The 22,850-nt window shown below is 42.0% G+C and overlaps 1 protein-coding gene across 3 annotated transcripts in view; it reads right to left on the bottom strand.

The window, feature by feature from the left end:
• Window positions 1-12,556: 12,556 nt before the first annotated feature.
• Window positions 12,557-22,850, bottom strand: part of KLF7 (KLF transcription factor 7) — a 100,551-nt gene continuing 90,257 nt past the window's right edge. For all 3 annotated transcript variants that reach the window (XM_061148909.1, XM_061148907.1, XM_061148908.1), the window contains one exon: window positions 12,557-18,745. In XM_061148909.1, the coding sequence (XP_061004892.1) occupies window positions 18,708-18,745 (38 nt within the window). In that variant the 3' untranslated portion in view covers window positions 12,557-18,707. The remainder of the gene's footprint in view (window positions 18,746-22,850) is intronic.

The raw sequence follows: 22,850 nt of genomic DNA, 5'->3' as shown, positions 1-22,850 counted from the left end.
TTTCTCCCAATCTGAGGGCTGTCTTTTCACCTTACTTATAGTTTCCTTTGTAGTGCAAAAGCTTTTAAGTTTCATTAGGTCCCATTTGTTTAGTTTTGCTTTTATTTCCAATATTCTGGGAGGTGGGTCATAGAGGATCTTGCTGTGATTTATGTCGGAGAGTGTTTTGCCTATGTTCTCCTCTAGGAGTTTTATAGTTTCTGGTCTTACATTTAGATCTTTAATCCATTTTGAGTGTATTTTTGTGTATGGTGTTAGAAAGTGTTCTAGTTTCATTCTTTTACAAGTGGTTGACCAGTTTTCCCAGCACCACTTGTTAAAGAGGTTGTCTTTTTTCCATTGTATATCCTTGCCTCCTTTGTCAGAGATAAGGTGTCCATAGGTTCGTGGATTTATCTCTGGGCTTTCTATTCTGTTCCATTGATCTATATTTCTGTCTTTGTGCCAGTACCATACTGTCTTGATGACTGTGGCTTTGTAGTAGAGTCTGAAGTCAGGCAGGTTGATTCCTCCAGTTCCATTCTTCTTTCTCAAGATTACTTTGGCTATTCGAGGTTTTTTGTATTTCCATACAAATTGTGGAATTCTTTGGTCTAGTTCTGTGAAAAATACCGTTGGTAGCTTGATAGGGATTGCATTGAATCTATAGATTGCTTTGGGTAGAATAGCCATTTTGACAATATTGATTCTTCCAATCCATGAACACGGTATGTTTCTCCATCTGTTTGTGTCCTCTTTGATTTCTTTCATCAGTGTTTTATAGTTTTCTATGTATAGGTCTTTTGTTTCTTTAGGTAGATATACTCCTAAGTATTTTATTCTTTTTGTTGCAATGGTGAATGGTATTGTTTCCTCAATTTCTCTTTCTGTTTTTTCATTGTTAGTATATAGGAATGCAAGGGATTTCTGTGTGTTAATTTTATATCCTGCAACTTTACTATATTCATTGATTAGCTCTAGTAATTTTCTGGTAGAGTCTTTAGGGTTTTCTATGTAGAGGATCATGTCATCTGCAAACAGTGAGAGTTTCACTTCTTCTTTTCCTATCTGGATTCCTTTTACTTCTTTTTCTGCTCTGATTGCTGTGGCCAAAACTTCCAACACTATATTGAATAGTAGTGGTGAGAGTGGGCACCCTTGTCTTGTTCCTGATTTCAGGGGAAATGCTTTCAATTTTTCACCATTGAGGGTGATGCTTGCTGTGGGTTTGTCATATATAGCTTTTATTATGTTGAGGTATGTTCCTTCTATTCCTGCTTTCTGGAGGGTTTTAATCATAAATGAGTGTTGAATTTTGTCAAAGGCTTTTTCTGCATCTATTGAGATAATCATATGGTTTTTATCTTTCAATTTGTTAATGTGGTGTATTACATTGATTGATTTGCAGATATTAAAGAATCCTTGCATTCCTGGGATAAAGCCCACTTGGTCATGGTGTATGATTTTTTTTTAATATGTTGTTGGATTCTGTTTGCTAGAATTTTGTTAAGGATTTTTGCATCTATGTTCATCAGTGATATTGGCCTGTAGTTTTCTTTTTTTGTGGCATCTTTGTCTGGTTTTGGAATTAGGGTGATGGTGGCCTCATAGAATGAGTTTGGAAGCTTACCTTCATCTGCAATTTTCTGGAAGAGTTTGAGTAAGATAGGTGTTAGCTCTTCTCTAAATTTTTGGTAGAATTCAGCTGTGAAGCCATCTGGTCCTGGGCTTTTGTTTGCTGGAAGATTTTTGATTACAGTTTCGATTTCCTTGCTTGTGATGGGTCTGTTAAGATCTTCTATTTCTTCCTGGTTCAGTTTTGGAAAGTTATAGTTTTCTAAGAATTTGTCCATTTCTTCCAAGTTGTCCATTTTATTGGCATAGAGCTGCTGGTAGTAGTCTCTTATGATCCTTTGTATTTCAGTGTTGTCTGTTGTGATCTCTCCATTTTCATTTCTAATTTTGTTAATTTGGTTCTTTTCTCTTTGTTTCTTAATGAGTCTTGCTAATGGTTTGTCAATTTTGTGTATTTTTTCAAAAAACTAGCTTTTAGCTTTGTTGATTTTTGCTATGGTCTCTTTAGTTTCTTTTGCATTTATTTCTGCCCTGATTTTTAAGATTTCTTTCCTTCTGCTAACCCTGGGGTTCTTCATTTCTTCCTTCTCTAATTGCTTTAGGTGTAGAGTTAGGTTATTTATTTGGTTTTTTTCTTGTTTCTTGATGTAAGCCTGTAATGCTATGAACCTTCCCCTTAGCACTGCTTTTACAGTGTCCCATAGGTTTTGGGTTGTTGTGTTTTCATTTTCATTCATTTCTATACATATTTTGATTTCTTTTTTGATTTCTTCTATGATTTGTTGGTTATTCAGAAGCGTGTTATTTAGCCTCCATATGTTTGAATTTTTAACAATTTTTTTCCTGTAATTGAGATCTAATCTTACTGCACTGTGGTCAGAAAAGATGACTGGAATGAGTTCAATTTTTTTGAATTTTCCAAGACCAGATTTATGGCCCAGGATGTGATCTATTCTGGAGAAGGTTCCGTGTGCACTTGAGAAAAAGGTGAAGTTGATTGTTTTGGGGTGAAATGTCCTATAGATATCAATTAGGTCTAGCTGGTCCATTGTGTCATTTAAGGTTTGTGTTTCCTTGTTAATTTTCTGTTTAGTTGATCTATCCATAGTTGTGAGTGGGGTATTAAAGTCTCCCACTATTATTGTGTTACTATTAATTTCCTCTTTCATACTCGTTAGTGTTTGCCGTACATATTGCCGTGCTCCTATGTTGGGTGCATATATATTTATAATTGTTATATCTTCTTCTTGGATTGATCCTTTGATCATTATGTAGTGCCCTTCTTTGTCTCTTTTCACATCCTTTATTTGAAAGTCTATTTTATCTGATATGAGTATTGCGACTCCTGCTTTCTTTTGGTCTCCGTTTGCATGAAATATTTTTTTCCAGCCCTTCACTTTTAGTCTGTATGTGTCTCTTGTTTTGAGGTGGGTCTCTTGTAGACAGCATATATAGGGGTCTTGTTTTTGTATCCATTCAGCCAATCTTTGTCTTTTGGTTGGGGCATTCAACCCATTTACACTTAGGGTAATTATTGATAGGTGTGGTCCCGTTGCCATTTACTTTGTTGTTTTGGTTTCACGTTTATACAACCTTTCTGCATTTCCTGTCTAGAGAAGATCCTTTAGCATTTGTTGAAGAGCTGGTTTGGTGGTGCTGAATTCTCTCAGCTTTTGCTTATCTGTAAAGCTTTTGAATTCTCCTTCATATCTGAATGAGATCCTTGCTGGATACAGTAATCTAGGTTGTAGGTTATTCTCTTTCATTACTTTCCGTACGTCCTGCTATTCCCTTCTGGCCTGGAGGGTTTCTATTGATAGATCAGCTGTTATCCTTATGGGAATCCCTTTGTGTGTTATTTGTTGTTTCTCCCTTGCTGCTTTTAATATTTGTTCTTTGTGTTTGATCTTTGTTAATTTGATTAATATGTGTCTTGGGGTGTTTCGCCTTGGGTTTATCCTGTTTGGGACTCTCTGGGTTTCTTGGACTTGGGTGGCTATTTCCTTCCCCATTTTAGGGAAGTTTTCAGCTATTATCTCCTCGAGTATTTTCTCATAGCCTTTCTTTTTGTCTTCTTCTTCTGGGACTCCTATGATTCAAATGTTGGGGCGTTTCACATTGTCCCAGAGGTCCCTGAGGTTGTCCTCATTTCTTTTGATCCTTTTTTCTTTTTTCCTCTCTGCTTCATTTATTTCCACCATTTTATCTTCTACCTCACTTATCCTATCTTCTGCCTCCGTTATTCTACTCTTGGTTCCCTCCAAAGTGTTTTTGATCTCATTCATTGCATTATTCATTTTTAATTGACTCTTTTTTATTTCTTCTAGGTCTTTATTAAACATTTCTTGTATCTTTTCAATCTTTGTTTCCAGGCTATTTATCTGTAACTCCATTTTGTTTTCAAGATTTTGGATCATTTTTATTATCATTATTCTAAATTCTTTTTCAGGTAGATTCCCTATCTCCTCCTCTTTTGTTTGACTTGGTGGGCATTTTTCATGTTCCTTTACCTGTTGGGTATTTCTTTGCCTTTTCATCATGTTTAGATTGCTGTGTCTGGAGTGGGCTTTCTGTGTTCTGGAGGTCTGTGGTTCCTTTTTATTGTGGAGGATTTACCCAGTGGGTGGGGTTAGACGATTGGCTTGTCAAGGTTTCTTGGTTAGGGAAGCTTGCGTCAGTGTTCTGGGGCATGGAACTTGATTTCTTCTCTTTGGAGAGCAATGGAGTGCCCAGTAATGAGTTTTGAGATGGGTCTATGTGTTAGGTGTGACCTTGGGCAGCCTGTATGTTGATGTTCAGGGATATGTTCCTGCGTTGCTGGAGAATTTGCGTGGTATGTCTTGCTCTAAAACTTATTGGCTCTTGGGTGGTGGTTGGTTTCAGTGTAGGTATGGAGGCTTTTGGACAGTCACTTATTAGTTAAAGTTCCATGTAGTCAGAAGTTTTCTGGTGTTCTCAGGTTTTGGGCTTAAGTCTCCTGCCTCTGGGTTTCAGTTTTATTCTTCCTGTAGTCTCAGGACTTCTCCAACTATACAGCACTGATAAGAAAACTTCTAGGTTAATGGTGAAAAGATTCTCCCCCGTTAGGGACACCCAGAGAGGTTCACAGAGTTACATGAAGAAGAGGAGAGGGAGGAGGGAGATAGAGATGAGCAGGAGGAGAAAAAGGGGGACTCGAGAGAGACAGATCTACGCAGTTGTCTGTTCCCAGAGTGTTCTCCGTAGCCCAGACACCTACAAAGATTCACAGAATTGGGTTGGGAAGAGAAGGGGAAAGGAGGAAATAGAGGTGTTGTGAGGTAGAAAACGGAGAGTCAAGATTGGGAGAGGATAATCTTCGGTTTAAAAATAGGGCTTCTCTTCTTTTTTTTTTTTGTAAGGTTATAGTGTATTGAAAATGAAAATTAAGGAGTAGTAGAGGAGTACTAGAGGACTTTAAAAGAAATAAGAGAAAAAGAAAAATAGAAAATAGAAGAGAAAAAGGAAAGAAAAAAAAAAGAAGAAAAAAGAAAGAAAAAAAAAATTTTTTTTTCCCTAATTAAAAAAATCGTAAAAATCTATGGAAATGAAAGTTAAGGAGCAATGGGGGAGTAATAGGGGATTTTAAAGGAAAATAAAAGAGAAAAAATAAAAAAGAAAAAAGAAAAAAAAGTAAAATTATATCTAGGAGTTTCTCTGGAGCTGTTGCGGTCAGTGTGGGTTCGGCTCAGTTTCAGATAGCTCCTGTTTCCAGCTTACACTTCTCGATATCTACAGGCCCCTTCCAGTGTAGTTGGTGTTTTCTAGAGGGATTTTAATCTGTTGCACCAGTCCCTTCTGAAGTGGTTCCCTTTGTTTATTTGGCTTCTGTTTGCCGGTCTCTTCAGAGCCTCATTTCCGCCCTGACACAGGCGGGCGGAGGTGGACTCTTACTCAGGTAGCTAGTTCCGTCGCTCTGCGGGGCGGGGAGGGGCTGGCGCTGCGGGGAGGGGCCGGCGCCGCGGGGACGGGCTGGCCCTGCCGGGAGAGGCTGACGCTGCTTTCTCCGTCTGCGCTGCTCAGGCTCCGGGCTGTTCTATATGGAGCGCGCCCCGAGCTGCGCGAGGTTCCAGCCCTCTGGTGTTCCACAAAAGCGCGGAACGAAAAGCTGCGCCTGCTCTCTGTGCCTTCCCCGTCAGAGCGGTCCAGGCAGCCAGGGGCTTGGTGGGCGCGCTCTCCCCAGGTGTGGCGCGCCCCCTCCCTTCCGTGGACCCAGTCTCAGTTTCCGCTGGCGCCAGTCGGGTGCGCGCGCCTTCTGCCCTCCGCGTCCCCAGCCCCAGTCCCCACCCGCGCCGGTCGGGTGCCTGCGCCCTGTGTCTCGCCGCGACCTTCCCCTCCCCACTGCCTCCTGCCTCCGGCGGGGCTGGGCCGGCCCGCAGCCTGCGAGCTCTTCTCTGGACTTTCTCGGTCTCTTTGTTCTGCGAACGGCCGGCAGTGTGTTCGGGCCGGTTAATTTACTCTCTCTCTTTTGGTCTCCCACAGTCCAAGTTGGCAACTCATAGAAGCTCCCTTCGATTGTCCTCAGGGCACTCAGGCCCGGACCCTACCCCATAGGTGCTTATTCCTTACAGCCTGGGCTCTTTGAAAGGTAATCCCATCACCATGTACTTCTCAGAACAGTCTGCAAGCTTAACCTTAAGAACATAGTATGGTGTAGAAATGCAGAAAATATATTATTGCTTTGTCTCTTAGTGTCTGTTAATGATGATTTTTTAAAAAACTATTTTCACAGAGACTCAAGTACATTTCCTTCTTCATGAAGGAACCTTGACCTTGTGCTTACAAGACCAGGCCTCCAGAAGTAGTTGCTTCAAGGAACAGAATCAAGCCCAGCAACCAGGAATCTCTCATTGCTGTTGTATTTAACCAGAGGCCACAAATTTGCTGGTAGCTGTTTCCTATGTTTAGTTCTGCAGACCCAATTTCCTGTAAACTCTCATTTTGATCACATAGGAGACTTTGCTGGCAACAAAATAATTGCTTCCTTCTCTTTGTGAAGTCATTTGCCTACCCTGTAGCTCTGCAGTGATGTACAGAGAACTGCCTGACTGACTGCTTCCCCCCTCCCCACTCTTGAGTCCTGAGGTTAGCCACCTACTCTCCTATCCATGGTCCCCATGTCGCTCATCTTCTTTGCACTTGAAGTCTTTTCTTGTGAAATGACAGAATGCACTTATTCATGTTAAAGTACAGATCATGGATAGAGTTACCTCTTCCTGGCTGGCTGAAATTTTAAAATAAAGAAGTGTTTAGGCAAATAAAAAGATTTCAATAGTAGAATACCAGGCTCCCGAAAGCCACTTGGAAGAATATTTTGGGGGCTGAATCATGTGTATATGTGCCTATACATGTGGTGGGCAGGGAATCCCAGGAAACATGCTGTGAAGTTAAACGCATCTTTGATGCCATATTTCATGGCATGCATTTGTTTCTAGGCATTGATTGTTGACATTGGGGGACACAAGGAAAGGGTGATTTCCTTGATGCGGTCAACACATGATGTTCAGGGCTCCATTCCCAGAATAATGGCATGACCTGGCCATGAGCCCGTCCACTGAAAGCGCCTTTCAATGAGGGAAGATGGTGTTCCAAGGATGGGAAAGCAAGGCAGAGAATACACTCTCACTCCACTCACGGCTACATTATCTTCTTCCTCCTAAGAGACCTCTGGGTCCTTAAGTAACTTCCCAGTCATCAAATCAGTCTTTATTAAATTTTCACATGCACTTAGTCTTAGATTCAATTTGAAATGTGCTCCAAGGAGCATCATATGGACTAAATAATTAGCTAAAGAGAAATAGCACAGAATAGATTTTAGAGAATGGCACAGAATGATGCCTCTCCAATACCGCCAGTAGTAATTGAGTCTTACAATTGTAACACAATTATGTGAATTTTTTATTTTTGAGTTATACATTTATTGTCAATTATATTTAAAGGGGAAACAGTCAAATCAGTGTTTTTACTTAGACAAAGGAAATTTTTGCTTAGGACAAAGCTAAAATGGATGTTTAAGATTTTAAAAATGGGGTTGACTTGAAGAAAAATATTAAGGAATTATTTGTGCAAGGATATCACAAGAATCTCAAAGGCTGTATTCAAGCGACTAAAGTTTAAGAAGCATGGCCAAGGCTAGTTGATCATTACTGCATATCAAACAACCCTGGGTTGCCCCCTGTTCTGCAAAGGGTGTGCTGGATGACACTGGGAGGGTAAAAAACCTCTCTGAGCACCAGTACGTGCATGCATGCCTGCCAAGTTGCTCTTTGCAACCCCATGGACTGCAGCCTTCCAGGCTTCTCTGTTCATAGGATTCTCTAGGCAAGAACACTGGAGTGGGTTGCCATTTCCTCCTCTAGGAGCACCAGTATACTCAAATACAATGGTGGCATTAAAAGAGATCACCAAGATCTGTTCCAATTCTAGCAAGTGATGATTTAGACACGACTGAGCGAATTCACTTTCACTTTTCACTTTCAAGCATAGGAGAAGGAAATGGCAACCCACTCCAGTGTTCTTGCCTGGAGAACTCCAGGGACGGGGAGCTTGGTGGGCTGCCATCTATGGGGTCACACAGAGTCGGACACGACTGAAGCGACTTAGCAGCAGCAGCAGCAGCATAGGTTACCGTCTATGACTAAAGGGAAGGAAATTGGGAAATTGAGTCATTGTTGTCAATGAGGATGACATGGCTAGACATGCAGAAGCAGCAATTTGGTTCCTGGGTCACCAAAGAAGAGTAAGGGGTAGAGGAAAATCCAGAGTGAGAAGACCTATGTGCCAACGCTGTCCCCTGGACCTTCACAAAGTCACATGCCCTTTATCTGTGGGCCTTCTATCAAAGTCACATGCCCTCTATCTATTGAGTCCCAGTGTCTCTATCTGTGAAGGCAAAGGGCATGGTAGTGAATGATACCTATGCCGTTATCATGCAGTCTTATTGTGTGGCTCATATGCAGTGTATGAGAAGGGAAAGTTCTAATCAAATATAAATCTTGTTCTCCACTACCTCTTGTAGCTCTTTGTTGTTTCAGTATTTTTAAGTATAGTGGGGTGGTATCTAACCATATGATGGTTAAGCTGAATTTTTAAGAAAATGATAGGTTACATTCAAGTGAGTCAATATCGATAGTTTTGAACAGCAGGGATAAAAAGTTTAATGCTGAAGAAGGAATCACCAATTGGTTCATAATGAGTAACCCCCAAAACCATCATCATTCACCAGTCACCTCAAAATTCTCTTTCAATTAAAAGTTTTAAACATTTTCTCTTCTAAACCTATAATCCTAAGTTGAAGATGAGCCAACTATACAAAATTATTTATCTGTTCCACTGAGCTTTGCTTTTTACAAGGTTCCTTTCTATTAGCACAGAATTTCCAATCAAATATGTAACCTCAGATTAGAGCCGTCACAAAACCTATTCACTTTACTCCCCAGGTTGCCCAGGGTACACTTTGTGACTGTTGCCTGTGAAACTAGAATTATATTTATTTTTTGCACTTACTAAGTCACCAAGCTTGCTTTCTTGATCTGTGCATTGAGGAGAAGATAAACATTGCTAGAGGGAAACACAAAGAACTCGTAATTTACAAATAGGGAGGATGTAACAGAAGAAGTAGAATCATTCATTGTTAAGACTGGAGTCATTTAGTGTTGGGTCAGACAAGCTGACCATCTGTAGTCATACCTGAATTTATGTTATATGACAAAAACAGATGCTTGAAGTGTTGTGAAGTGGGTAATGTATTTTTAGACATATTTTAAACAAAAGTTATATCTCTAAAGATGGAAAATTCAGTCATCTAGAATATTCAGACTCAGAAAGACTCATAATACTGTTGGTGGTGGTTTAGTCGCTAAGTCATGTCTGACTCTTGTGACCCATGGATTGTAGCCTGCCAGACTCCTCCATCCATGGGATTCTCCAGTCAAGAATACTGGAATGGGTTGCCATTTCCTTCTCCAGGGGATCTTCCCGACCCAGGGATCGAACCCAGGTCTCCCGCATTGCAGGCAGACACTTTAACCTCTGAGCCACCAGGGAAGCCCAATCCCAAAGAAAGGCAATGCCAAAGAATGCTCAAACTACTGCACAATTTCACTCATCTCACATGCTAGCAAAGCAATGCTCAAAATTCTCCAAGGCAGGCTTTAACTGTATGTGAACCGTGAAATTCCAGATGTTCAAGCTGGATTTCGAAAAGGCAGAGGAACCAGAGATAAAATTGTCAACATCTGTTGGATCATCGAAAAAGCAAGAGAGTTCCAGAAACACATCTACTTCTGCATTATTGACAATGCCAAAGCCTTTGACTGTGTGGATCACGACAAACTGTGGAAAATTCTTAAAGAGATGGGAATACCAGATCACCTGACCTGCCTCTTGAGAAATCTGTATGCAGGTCAAGAAGCAACCATTAGAACTGCACATAGAACAACAGATTGGTTCCAAATAGGGAAAGGAGTACATCAAGGCTGTATAGTGTCACCCTGCTTATTTAACTTATATGCAGAGTACATCATGAGAAACACTGGCCTGGATGAAGCACAAACTGGAATCAAGTTTGCTGGGAGAAATATCAATAACCTCAGATACGCAGATGACACCACCCTTATGACAGAAAGCAAAGAACTCAAGAGCCTCTTGATGAAAGTGAAAGAGGAGAGTGAAAAAGGTGGCTTAAAGTCCAACATTCAGAAAACTAAGATCATGGCATCTGGTCTCATCACTTCATGGCAAATAGGGAAACAATGGAATTATTATTATGGGGGAGGGCTCCAAAATCACTGCAGATGGTGACTGCAGCCATGAAATTAAAGACACTTGCTCCTTGGAAGAAAAGTATGACCAACTTAGATAGCATATTAAAAAGCAGAGACATTACTTTGCCAACAAAGGTCTGTCTAGTCAAAGCTATGGTTTTTCCAGTAGTCATGTATGGATATGAGAGTTGGACTCTAAAGAAAGCTGAACACTGAATGATTGACGCTTTTGAACTGTAGTGTTAGAGAAGACTCTTGAGAGTCCCTTGGACAGCAAGGAGATCCAACCAGTCCATCCTAAAGGAAACCAATCTTGAACATTCATTGGAAGGACTGATGCTGAAGCTGAAACTCCAATACTTTGGCCACCTAATGCGAAGAACTGACTCATTTGAAAAGACCCTGATGCTGGGAAAGATTGAAGGCAGGAGGAGAAGGGGATGATGACAGAGGATAAGATTGTTGAACAGCATCACTGACTCAATGGACATGAGTTTGAGCAAACTCTGGGAGTTGGTGCTGGACAGGCAGGCCTGGTGTGCTGCATTCCATGGGGTCACAAAGAGTCAGACACGACTGAGTAACTGAACTGAACCTAGAATATTCAATTATGTAAACCATCTCCTTTCCTTATGGCAAAAAGATTAAACTTAGCAGCTTCCCCTCTTATTATCTCAGCACACTGTATGTTGTCCCCCACTTGAAATGTTCAATTTGATACGCTTTGATATGTCAGGCTCATTCTTACAGAAAAATAAGCCTTGTTCTAAGTAATACAGCAATGTTATCCTATCCTTCCTTGAACAAACTGATTTCTAAGCCAATGACTTTGGTATGAGATGGTTGAATAACTTCACAAATCATGGATCTACTAAATGACCAAGGACCATGAGATAGGGCCATGGACTCTGGGGCCAGTGTTTTTTTTCCCACTGGAGCCTGTAGTTCTTTCGTCAGAAGGCTTTGAGTTGTCTGGTTGCCTTGTTGCCCAGCTCACCTGCGTACTTGAAAGATGTGAGCGCAGATGTTTACAACTGTCACAACCATTTTCCTGACCCCTGAAGCATCTACTGTTCTTTTCCCTTCAGTTTTATTACAGTGAGGCCACAATCACTGTTTCCCTTCCCAGCTCACTGCAACACTCCTCACACCTGTGTTCCTGTTCAGAGACATGCCTCTGTGCCCCACGCAGCAAGTTCAGTCACTATAGTCATGATCTTCAATGGGAAAATAGAAAATTCTCTCATCAGATTCATCTGAGGAGGGATAGAAGTGATTCGCCATTGTAATTGTTTCTGTAAACCCAAAGTGTGAAAAGAAAGCTTGAGAGCCCTGTGTCCTGGGTAGGTGATGAGTGAGGACTTCACTGCTGCTCCCAGTTAATGATAGCACTTTTTCAGAGATTCGCTCTGTGAGGGGTCCCAGGATTCTAACGTCAACTAGGTTCTCTGCCTTCATGCTAACGTGGATGTTCTTTCCTGGAAGTGTACGGAAGAAAAATTTTAGTAAGTATTGTTTTCTGTTCTGAGAATCTTTCCCAGGCTCTCCAGCTCCTCCTCTTCAGTGTTTGAGGCTGCTTATGTTTGCACCTACCTTCTTGTACTATGCCTGGCCACATACATGGCTCTATCTCTGGTGAGCCATCTCGTCCCCACTTTGTCACTGATCCTCCCCTATAAATTGACTCTCCGACCCCTTACCTCAATTATTCCTTCTCACTCACCTCTGTTCTTCTTCCCTCCTCCACCAACTGCTTCAAGTTATCGTTTCCAAAGCTGCTGTATTTAATGCCATCCCATAACAATCTTTCCCCTTCTCTCACCAAATAAACTGCTTTCAATAAGTTGCTCCTAACCCCCAAAACAAATAACATCCCACAATCCACTTCATTCTAAAATATTGCTTTTCATAACTTCCAACCATTTGCTGTCTTCCTCTCCTTGAAGAAATAAACTGCCTTCAGTGTTCCTTCTTATTTGGGCTCTGAGCTACCTCACTGAAATCATAAAATACACACACACATGCGGGTACACACATACACACCCAACAGCCTCCCAAAACGAAGAAACATGACCTAATACAATCTTTCGCCTTCCTTTTCTCTCTCTGAGAAAGAAAACTCTCATGAGGCATATAAGGGCCCATTTTAGTCTCTTTGAGGACTTTTTTTTCCTCTCCAATGAAATAAGCTAAGGAGAAATACAGTAAGGCATTCCAAGGCCAAACACATTCTACTGTTTATTACACATATTACATTCTTAAATAAAAATGCGTCACATAACATTTTTTGCATAGATATCTTACAATATACCAATTTAAAAAAGAATTATGAAACAGACCAGTAACAAAAATAAATTTTTTCTTCATTAATAATTTTGTAACATTAACATACCACCATCATATAATACAAATAATAGTTTTAAATCTTAAGACTTTTGTACAGCAAAAAAACTTGACAAAGTAATATATTTATATATATATATATAAAAAGCTTAAAAAAAATAAAATGTCAAAAAAAGGCATAACCGAGGGCTATAAGACTGGGTACTTCTGTGATATATTATAAATACCAGAGAAGGCCTGAGAGCATGTGACCGAGGGAGGTGGGGGAGGGGTGGGGGCTGGGAGTAGGTCTCTCCAAACACACTTGTTAGACACATCTGGCAAAAAGAAAATGTATAGTGCAAAAACAAAGTTCTTCAAGCAACTGTTAAGAGGATACGAGAGATTTGAAAGAAAAGCGGTGGTGGCTAGGAAGCCATGTGGTGGGAGGAGGGAGGGGGTGCAAGAGAGAAGGAGTTTGGGGAGATTTATGGAAAGGAAGGGGGAGGCTTCAAAAACATTAAACATTTATTTTTGCCTCTGTGTTATCAAGGAGATCTTGGCCATAACAGGTGTATTTTTCCTCCCTGGAATGAAGCAGAAGTGAAAGATAAAGAAATTCAACTAAGTCTGGGTTCAGATCGAAAATGCATGCTGAGAAAAACAAAAATAAAAAGCTTGAGGACCAGCCAATGAGCCCCAAAGCCTTTCAGGACCGAGATCTGCAGAAATCATTCTGCCTGGAGTCCAAAGGCCTAGGGTTAAAATGTCCCCTCTCCCCACCCTCAGCCCCTCCCCTCTATGTGGAACTCCCAGTGTGTTTTCAATATACTGGCAATTATAAGCATCCATCCCCCCAAAAGATATTAGGCACTGGTGGCTACTCCTCGTAAATGTCAGTAGCCTAACTGTTTTCCTTCTGCGAAGGTACATTAGGTACATGTGCACACGTGTCTAGCTGCGTGCACACATACCACCCTCATTATTCTGATGTGGGGTCCTTTTTTATGGCAGTAGACAGAAGCTGGAGTCAAAGCAGTTTACGATTCCAAAGCTCACAGTTGAAAAAAAAATTGTATAAACAGTCCCCAACAAAGAACGCATCAACGTCCCCTCGTGACTGCTGAGAGGGAGCCCTGTTTGAAAAAGAGTATCTCGTTTGGGATATTTGTGAAGTGACGGCCTGGGATTTCTCTCTCCATTTTTGATACCTGTTTCCCGAGCACTTATACGTAAATGCAAAACACCTGAAGAATACAGTACTACCTTGGAAGGGTGCACGTAAGAAAGTTAAACTGCAGCTTTATTTTTCCCTTTACCGGGATCCATTAGGAACCAACAGAGGAGATTTAAGCGAGTGTTAAAAGCAAGAGAAAACCCTGAAGCCTCAGGCAGTTAGTCATGGGATCTCACATTTACAAGGAGTTTTTGCTTCCTTTGACACATTTTCGTTGTTCCATCTCAAGTATTCCCAAAGATCCTCACTGAGGAAAGTAGACCATCAAAGAGGCATTGATGTACACTCAGAACAGCCCCTCCAGTTTTCAAACTGAGATATCACCATGTTTACTGAAACACAACCCAGAGCTGGAATGCAAATTCTCTCCTCCTGCCTCCACCCCCCACTTGGCAGTGGCCACTTCCGGAAGATGCCAGGGAAAGGGTCCCCAGGTAGATGTCAACCAGGTTCTACTTAATGAATTTTCACTTTGGCAAAGATCTGGGTGCAAAACTGTGGCCAGAAATGCTGGACCTCAGAAGATTTTTTTTTTTTTTTTTTTTAAAGAAACAATGAACCTGGTTTTTGTAGTTACATATGTTGCATCTCCGCCTTTCCCAACCTTCTTCCTTCTCCTAAAACCAACTCATGCAAAAGAGAAGCAATTTTTCACTTTGCACCGTATTTTACATTTTATGAAGTGACTTCCATACAGGAAACCATTATGAACCAGTAACATTAATCACTAAGTTCTGCTGTTCTTGCCATTTGAGTTCTTGTCTTTTGACTTTGCCATAGAGTTCAGGAGTTGGGGCTACAGGCAGACGTCCTGAATGCACTGGGTGAGCGGCCCTGCAAGTCCCATTTATTTCCCCTTTGATGCAAATAGACATGGCTAATCTGGAAGCTTATCCCAAACTGAAGTCCTTTAAAAAAAAAATCTTCTCTGGCTTCTAGATTCAAAGAAGATTTTTTTTTTAAAACATAGGAATCAGTTCTACTAATCATGCGTGAGGTTGGCTGTCTTTTTTACCCTGTTATCGTCAGGCAATCAAAGATGTAAAGAGGGCACAAGAGGTGCAGATGGGGTGGACAGGGGATACTTGAAGGGCTTTGCAAGGGAGAGCACAGAGAGGAGAAGGAAATGGTCAGCATGAAGTTCATTTTGGGGGGGTCTCCAATATATTTATAAAATGCAGCTTTGTCATAGAATCCAAACATCTCTTTTTCTGGACATAATACTCATCACCACCAGGCATTAAGCTGGGCCAATGAACCATCAGCGGGGCAGGGCCAGTAACGAGGAGCAGTATTATAATTTCAGTTTTCCACATCTTTGACTTACAGTCATGTGGTAGGAGAAAGAAGCACAAATTGAAATAAAGAAAACTGTCAATGGCTTCGAAACACTCTTTTTCTATACATTACACTCTGAACCCTGCATAAAGCGTGTTTCGGAGGACAACTACAAGAAACACCATGACAGGTTTTTCCTTTCAAATTGGAGATCTCCTGGAACGCTGGGAGTTAACAATTTAAACAAGAAAATGGTTTAATGTGTTTCAACTGTCCACTAAAGCACTGCTTTGAATAACCTGTCCTCTTGGAAGCAAACTAGCCTCAGGTTATTTCTCAGAAAGCCTGTTCACTCCAGCAGGCTCCTTCCAACCATCTCTGCCATTTCTGAGAGGATGGATACTTGATAACATGCCCAAATGACTGGGGCTACCACTCTCCCCACCCCACAATAGACAGGACTGGTTATCGTTCAGAGGTGTCAATTGAGCTACAGAAGAACAGTTTCAAAGCCATACGCTTAGCACCCACCAAATTCTCAGGCCAATTCTCGGTCAACAAATGCCTGGAGCCAGCAAGCCCCACCATCGAGGTTCAGTGCACCCTGCTTGGAGAAAGGTCAGGAGCAGATTACAAAGGAATTCACTGATATAAAAGAGAGGAATTGCCCAATATTTCAGACACTGATGAAGATCCAAGGGCCTTTGTTCTGTCACATTCAAATGAGATCTTTTCAAGACCACAGATGACAACAGGGAGCGAACAAGCAATGATTACTCTTTTGCATTTTTTTAAACTTTCTTTTTAATAGAGCCTTGCATTGGTCAGTTCAAAAATTAAATTAAGTATTATAAACCCTTAATAATAGCATTTCGAGAGGCAAGAGCAGCTCCAGCAGGGGAGAGAACATTTGCAAATCGTGGCAGCCACGGCTAATGCCATCACTGGGACTGTGCGTGCAGTCATGCTGGAGGCTGCTCTAGAAAGGGAAATCATCGAACCAACAAAATCTGGGGTGTCTAAAGTTTCATCTAGTGCACTGACTGGAGGCGCTACAGTTTAATACAGCTGAGGTTCAAGGTCCCTCACACATCCTTCATCCAGAAAGGATGAGCCACACATTCAAATATAATCCCATGGTCCGCCCTGATGGACTGGCTACAAACGCACTCGAATGCAGTCGAGAACTACGAGATTGTCAGCAAGCAGTGCTCCAGAAATGTTTCTAAGTCATGTCTAAGTTTTAAATCTTTGGAATAAAACTGATTTTTTTAAATACCCTCTGACTAACATATACATAATTGCCTCTGGCAAATGGGCAGATTTTCTGTGTGTGTTTAGGGTGGTTTTTTCTTTTTTTGTTTTTGGTCTAAATTGAAAAAAAGGAAAAAAGAGAAAGAAAACTTGAAGGGCCAGACCTCAGAATGCCCCAAGTGTCCAATTGGCAGCTACAGCATTTGTGATAAGGAGGCTCCTCTGCCCTCAGACGAGTAGTTTCAACATTTCAGTGAAATCAAAGTTTGCAGAAAGCTGAGAAACCAAATGCCAAGGATCTTGAAGTTTGCTGTCATAAATGAATCTGTGTTTCTTATATTTCCTTTCAAAGACTTCAGTTTTGCATCCCAAATAGGTATGGGGTAGCATTTTAACAGTCAATGAGTCAAACAGTCAAAGGAGGGCAGGAGAGGAGCCAGCTGGTATGAAGGAGCAGCAACCATGGGCGGACCAAATGCCATTTTTGTTTTTTTAGACGTGTCTTGAAGGGATGGTCCCAGAATATACAAAATATACAATCTGCCCTAATAACCACCCCGCTTGCTTGCATAGGCCATTTAATGGTCCTAAAGGCAGTCTTTGGAGTTGAGGCCAGTGCCAGCTAGCTAAGAATGCGGGTAGATGATGGAGACCGATATTGGATGTGTGTGGGGCATGGAAAGTGAGGCATGGAACCCCCTCGGAGTCAGCTTGCAGAGTGAAAGTGAGGCCTCTGTTGATCCCAGGTGCTCTAGGGCACACGTCATGGTGGGCCTAGCCAAAAAAATTTAAAAATCAGAAATATGTCTCTCCTTTTAGATAGACCATGAGAGAAATATCTCAACCCTTTCCTTCAATGTCCACCCTTTATTCCCACAACAGCATTTTGAATTGTGTGTTTTAACAAGTGGGGTGACATGACTCAGTGGGTATGAGACAGGAAGAGAGGGTGATGGTTTTTGAAGCCACTAGACTTGGGAGGCATCCTCCGTTCTCCCCATTCCTGGAAAGAGGGATATTTTTGGCTTTTTTGTCAGGTCATAACCCAGAGTTACGTTCAATACGCAGCTGCCCTTTGAGACTAGCGACATCTATGCTGAAACTGGTTGTTAGGGGAGCAGTGACACACAGCATGGGGTTGATCACTATGAGCTGAGGTCAGGATGCCTCAAGGGGGATGAAAAGAGTGTGATGTCCCATCTGATTGGCTGCTTCGAGAGCTGGACATCCAGGTGACGAGAGAGAGAGTCCTGGAGAGGTTTAGTCCATGGAGAAAAGATAAAACATTTAAGCTTCCAAATAAGCTTTTCAAGTTTTCGTTAGCAAAAAACAGAGAGATTAAAAAGAAAAAATCTAGCACTGGCAATAAGGTGAGGCTCAAGGGATACACTGTGATTGATCATCAAGGACTTTATTCTCTTGGCCACTTTGCAGTCATGCTAGAAGTTTCCAGAATCCCTAGTGCATATGGTGTGCAAGAGTCAAAAAGTAAGAAAAGAACACTCTTCCCTGGAGACCTGGAGAGTGAAGTCTAGAGAAATGCAGGCCAGAAAGGTGTAAGGTGTTATTCCGGAGTCTGCCGCCGCTAAGGCCGTTGGTATCGACTGGAAAGATCTCAATAGTACTAAGAACCAAAACTGATCAACAGTTCTGTGAGGAAGTCGGACGCACGGAATAGTAGGACTTTTCACACACAAAGGACAAATAAACCGAGAGTTAATTTTGGCTACCAAACTGCAATTTGGTTTGCTAGGTCATTTTCCCCCAACTATTGAAAAAGAAACATTAGTGCTACACATATGCAACTTTAAGACGTTGTATTCTCCTATCAAGTTGCACTGAGAAGCAAGTTAAATAAGCCCCTCTTACTGCCGTCCACCTGTAGAGACGTCACATCCATTTTCTTTGATTTCCATTGGCAACAGCGGGAAATAATTCCAATAGTGCTGAAGTAAGCAGCCAGACTGCCTTGCTGAGTTCACCTGGTTTCTTTCTTCTTCTTCTACCATCTGGCTAGGGCAAGGCATAAAGATAGACGTATATATTTTAAATATAGCTGAGTGCATGACTGTGTGTGTGTGTCTATGTGTGAGTGTGTGTGTGTGTGTCTGTGTGTGTGTGTGGTCTGTGTACACAGAGGTTTAATAAGTGAGAACTTTCTTCTGCGAGGCAATGGATCCCCGCCTGAAGTCCAGCCCCCGCCTCATGGCATTTCCTTCAGACAACGGCCGGCCGACGCCATGGCAACTCTGGCCTTCAGGTTTTTTAGATATGTCTCTTCATATGGAGGGCAAGATGGTCAGACCTGGAAAAACACCTAGGGAAGATAAGAAAAACAAGCATATTAGAGAGATCTGCATCAAGAACTCAACTTCCATCACCCCTCAGCAAATGATCAGCCCTAAAAGAGAGAGAGAGGCAGTGCGTGTATATTGAGAAACAAGGTTTATCGGGCAGGTGAGCTCAGCAGTCAAACTGCTTGGGTTCACCTCCTCCAACAGCTGTGTGACTGAGCACCTTAACCTCTCAGGGTCTTAAGTCTTAGTCACTCACTTCTGTCCGACTCTTCGCGACTCCACACACTGTAGCCCATCAGGCTCCTCTGTCCATGGAAGAACACTGGAGTAGGTAGCCATTCCCTTCTCCAGGGGATCTTCCTGATGCAGGGATCCAACCCAGATCCCCTGCATTGCAGGCAGATTACCATCTGAGCCATCGGGGAAGCCTGGTGTCTTAATTCCTCCTCAATAAAATGGGGAAAACGAGAGCACTTACTTCACAGATGGGTAGTGAGGATTAAGTAAGATGATCTATGTAAACTGCTTAGAAAATTGCCCAGCACATGGTAAAATCTTGATTAATATTAACTATTATTATTGCGATTGTCATTATTAAAGAAGAAACAAATGTAAAAGTGTTTCGGAAATAATATGTGTCATGCTCATACACTACAAAGAACGATTAGCCTGTACTATCAAATGATGACACTCTTAGCACTTCAACACCCAGATTTCAGTCTTAAGTTTTACAATTGAAGACCAGAAATGCTGCCTGTGATATCTGCAGGTCTGTATAGGCACTCCACATTCAAAGGGAGGAAAGGCTCATGTTTATTGATAATGGTGTCATATGCGGGCATGTGTGTGGTGTTTCTCCAGTACCACCCTAGACTCAATGGACATAAGTTTACGCAAACTCCGGGAGAGAGTGAAGGACTGGGAAGCCTGGCATGCTGCAGTCTATGGGGTCGCAAAGAGCCAAACACAACTTAGAGACTGAACAGAAACAACAAAACATCCTCAGCAACCTTCCATGGTAAATCTTCACACTCTTTTTGTGGGCATGCATGTGGTAGGGCCCCTGAGGCTGGGGTCACACAGCCAGTGTGTGGCAGTCATGGGGTGAGAACCCAGACAGATGTGTAAACCCACTCTTTGAACAGTCTGGTACCCAAGGTCGACCACTGAATCCCTTTGGCGGCCTCAGAGTGAAAGCAGTGGCTGTTTTCACTCCTTCCCCTTTCTTTTAATACCACCCACTTGATTTTGCCCTGGGTAGTAACTCTCCCACATTCTCAGTTGTATGTGGCTAACCCGCCTCCTAAGGCTGAAGTGATGGCCACGGTGATCTGCTGAGGGACAGTCAAGTGATCCACAAAGGTCAACGAGAGCAAGTTCTGGGACATTTGCTAAAACTATTGGAAGAGAGACGCTCCATTTGGGGCGTAGACACTAAGATAGGAGCTGCGGGTGTCCATGTAGCCACAGGGGAAAGAGCCTATTTGAGAATGATGTCAACAGAGAAAAACGGGTGAAGGGGTAGAAAGGAAAAGAGTGTTTCTAGTCCTGAGGACAACATCTAAGCACCTGGACTCAGCCAAGCGTGAAGACAAATCGAATTCTGTTCTTCTTAGTTATAGGAGCTAATAAAAACCCCTGGAAGCTAACTCAAGACTGAGTCAGGGTTCTCTACTTATAACTAATAGAGTGGCCATTTCCGCATCTCTGAGGCCTACGTACAGTCTCAGGTTCCTGGGCTGGAATCCCAGGGAGGTCAGTGCATCGGACAGCAGTCATTCTGAGCTCTGGGTGTGAGTTCTCCCTCAGATCCAGCCCTAGAAACTGGTCTCCGTCCTACCTGGGAGAAAGTTCCGAGGTCCCTTGAGACACTGCCTGAGACATCCTTCCAGTTCAAAACTCTAGTCGGTGTATTAGCAAGCTGTCCTGCTCAGGTCAGCAAGGGTTCCTGTTCAGGGCAGAATTTCCCTGTATTTGTTCATTCTTAAAACAAAGAAAGAGAAAACTCCTGGCCCTATCTGCTGACCCCAACACTTTCCACACATGTTTGTGTTCATTTCTCAGACACACATGCTGGATAGAATCTCAAGAAAATGAAGCGAAACAGAACAAAGTAAAATGAAAAAAAAAATTATCAAAATGAGTAGAAAGTGATCTAATCCAGTAACATATTGAATAACAGTAATTCTAACCATAAGTGCTTATTTCGGGCTCTGATTTGGTATAAGCAAGATACTTGAATAATCCCTTAGCATAGCATCTAAAGGGGATTTGATTTACTATAAAACAGTGATAAATTTTCTTTAAAAGCAAGTACTTGATGTCACCGGTGTAAGAAAAAGCAGTACAGCCTGCAGGGAATTTAGTATTTGACTGTCCTGGGCCGAGGGCACACTTAGTTCTATCCACTGCCTCTTCTCTTCCTTTCCCTTCCTCCTTCCCCTCCTCCTTTCTTCCTTCTCTTCTTCCTTCATCTCAACAGCATTGAGAAAGAAGATCTAAGTCGGGAAGTTGTTTTTGTAGGTATTTCCTTTCTAAAGTTAACATTCTTACAAGAACTCTATAAAGAAGGTACCATTCTTAGCCCCATTACCAGATGAGATATTCATCAAAAAGAAGCAAAGCCAAAATCTGAAGCCCAACAGCCTTGACTCCAGAGCCCATGCTTTCAGCCATACCCAGTTCTCAGGCTGAGCAGAAGGTCAAGCTGAACGGTCCGTTTAAAGAATTGATAGTAGGCAGAATTGATGGATGGTCTTCCCCAAACACCTGAACCTCATCCCCAGAACTTGTGAATATGTTAGGTTCAAAGGCAAAGGGGAATTAAGGTTGTGGGTGGAATTAATTTGCTGGTCAGCTGACTTTCAAATAGGAAGCTTCCTCTGGATTATCTGGGTAGACTCAATGTCACTGCAAGGGTCTTTAAAAATGGAAAAGGGAATTAAAAGAGAAAACCAGAGAGATGGAAGCGTGAAAAGGACTCGATAGCTCTGATGATGAAGAAATGAGGTCAGGAGCCAAGGAACATGGACAAAGCTGAAAGCTGGAAAAGGCAAGGAATTGGGAGCCTCAGGAAGGGAATGGAGAGCAACCCACATCTTGATTTTACCCCCAGGGAGATCTGTGTTTGACTTCTAACCCAAGGAACCGTAATATGATAAATCTGTAAAGGTAAATAAGGGTGATACTAAATTTGTTACAACTGGAAACATTGTCTAGAAAATGAATCCAGAAGTTAATCTGGTCAAGCCTGAGCAGCAAGGCCCTGCGAGAAAGCCACAGAACATGTACCAAGAACCCTGTGTCCAAAAGAGGCGTGTGGGGATTCGAGATGGTAAGGAGCAAAGCAGAAGTCTTTGCTACTAGTACAAAACCTTTCTCTTTTCTTTTCCACATCCTGAGAACATATGGGACCAGCAGTATTTTTTAAAATTAATTAATTAATTTTTGGCTGTGCTGGGTCTTTGTTGCAGCACGTGGGCTTTCTCTAGTTGCAGCAGATGGGAGCCACTCTCCAGTTGAGGTATGCAGGTTTCTTACTGTGGTAGCTTCTCTTTTTGCAGAGACGAGCATTAGGTCTCATGGGGCTCAGGAGCTGCTTCACGGCATGTGGAAATCTTTCCAGACCAGGGGTTGAACCCATGTCTCCTGCACTGGCAGGTGGATTCTTAACCACTGGATCACCAGGGAAGTCACATGGGACAACAGCATTCTTGACATAGGACTTCATTTGAAAGAACCACTCAGTATGTATGTGTTCCATACTTCCATTCTCCTTTAACCAACTGCTTAACCTGTGCTGGGTATCTACCAATCTGTACAAGCATTTATCTTTACTCTTTAAATTCTTTCAGAAAAAAAAAGTGGAAAACCAACCAATTCTTTAAAATGGTATAAAATATGATTGCACCCCTCCTGAATCAAACTAGCATCATTATTTGTTAAAATTCTAGAAAGTGCATGGATTTAGAATGAGACTGGGTCCCTCACCGTTGAGGTCTTATTTAAATCCAATATACCAGAAGGATACTCAGTCATGATTAATTTATATTTATTAAATTATACTTACTGAGTTCCACATAGGAACAGTAAAGCAAAAAGTAATAGATAAACTCTGCATCTAGA

This window comes from Dama dama, chromosome 8 (genome assembly GCF_033118175.1).
Source record: "Dama dama isolate Ldn47 chromosome 8, ASM3311817v1, whole genome shotgun sequence".
Taxonomy (NCBI): domain Eukaryota; kingdom Metazoa; phylum Chordata; class Mammalia; order Artiodactyla; family Cervidae; genus Dama; species Dama dama.
Note: the sequence above shows the minus strand (reverse complement) of the source record. Positions and strands in the feature narration are given on the sequence as shown.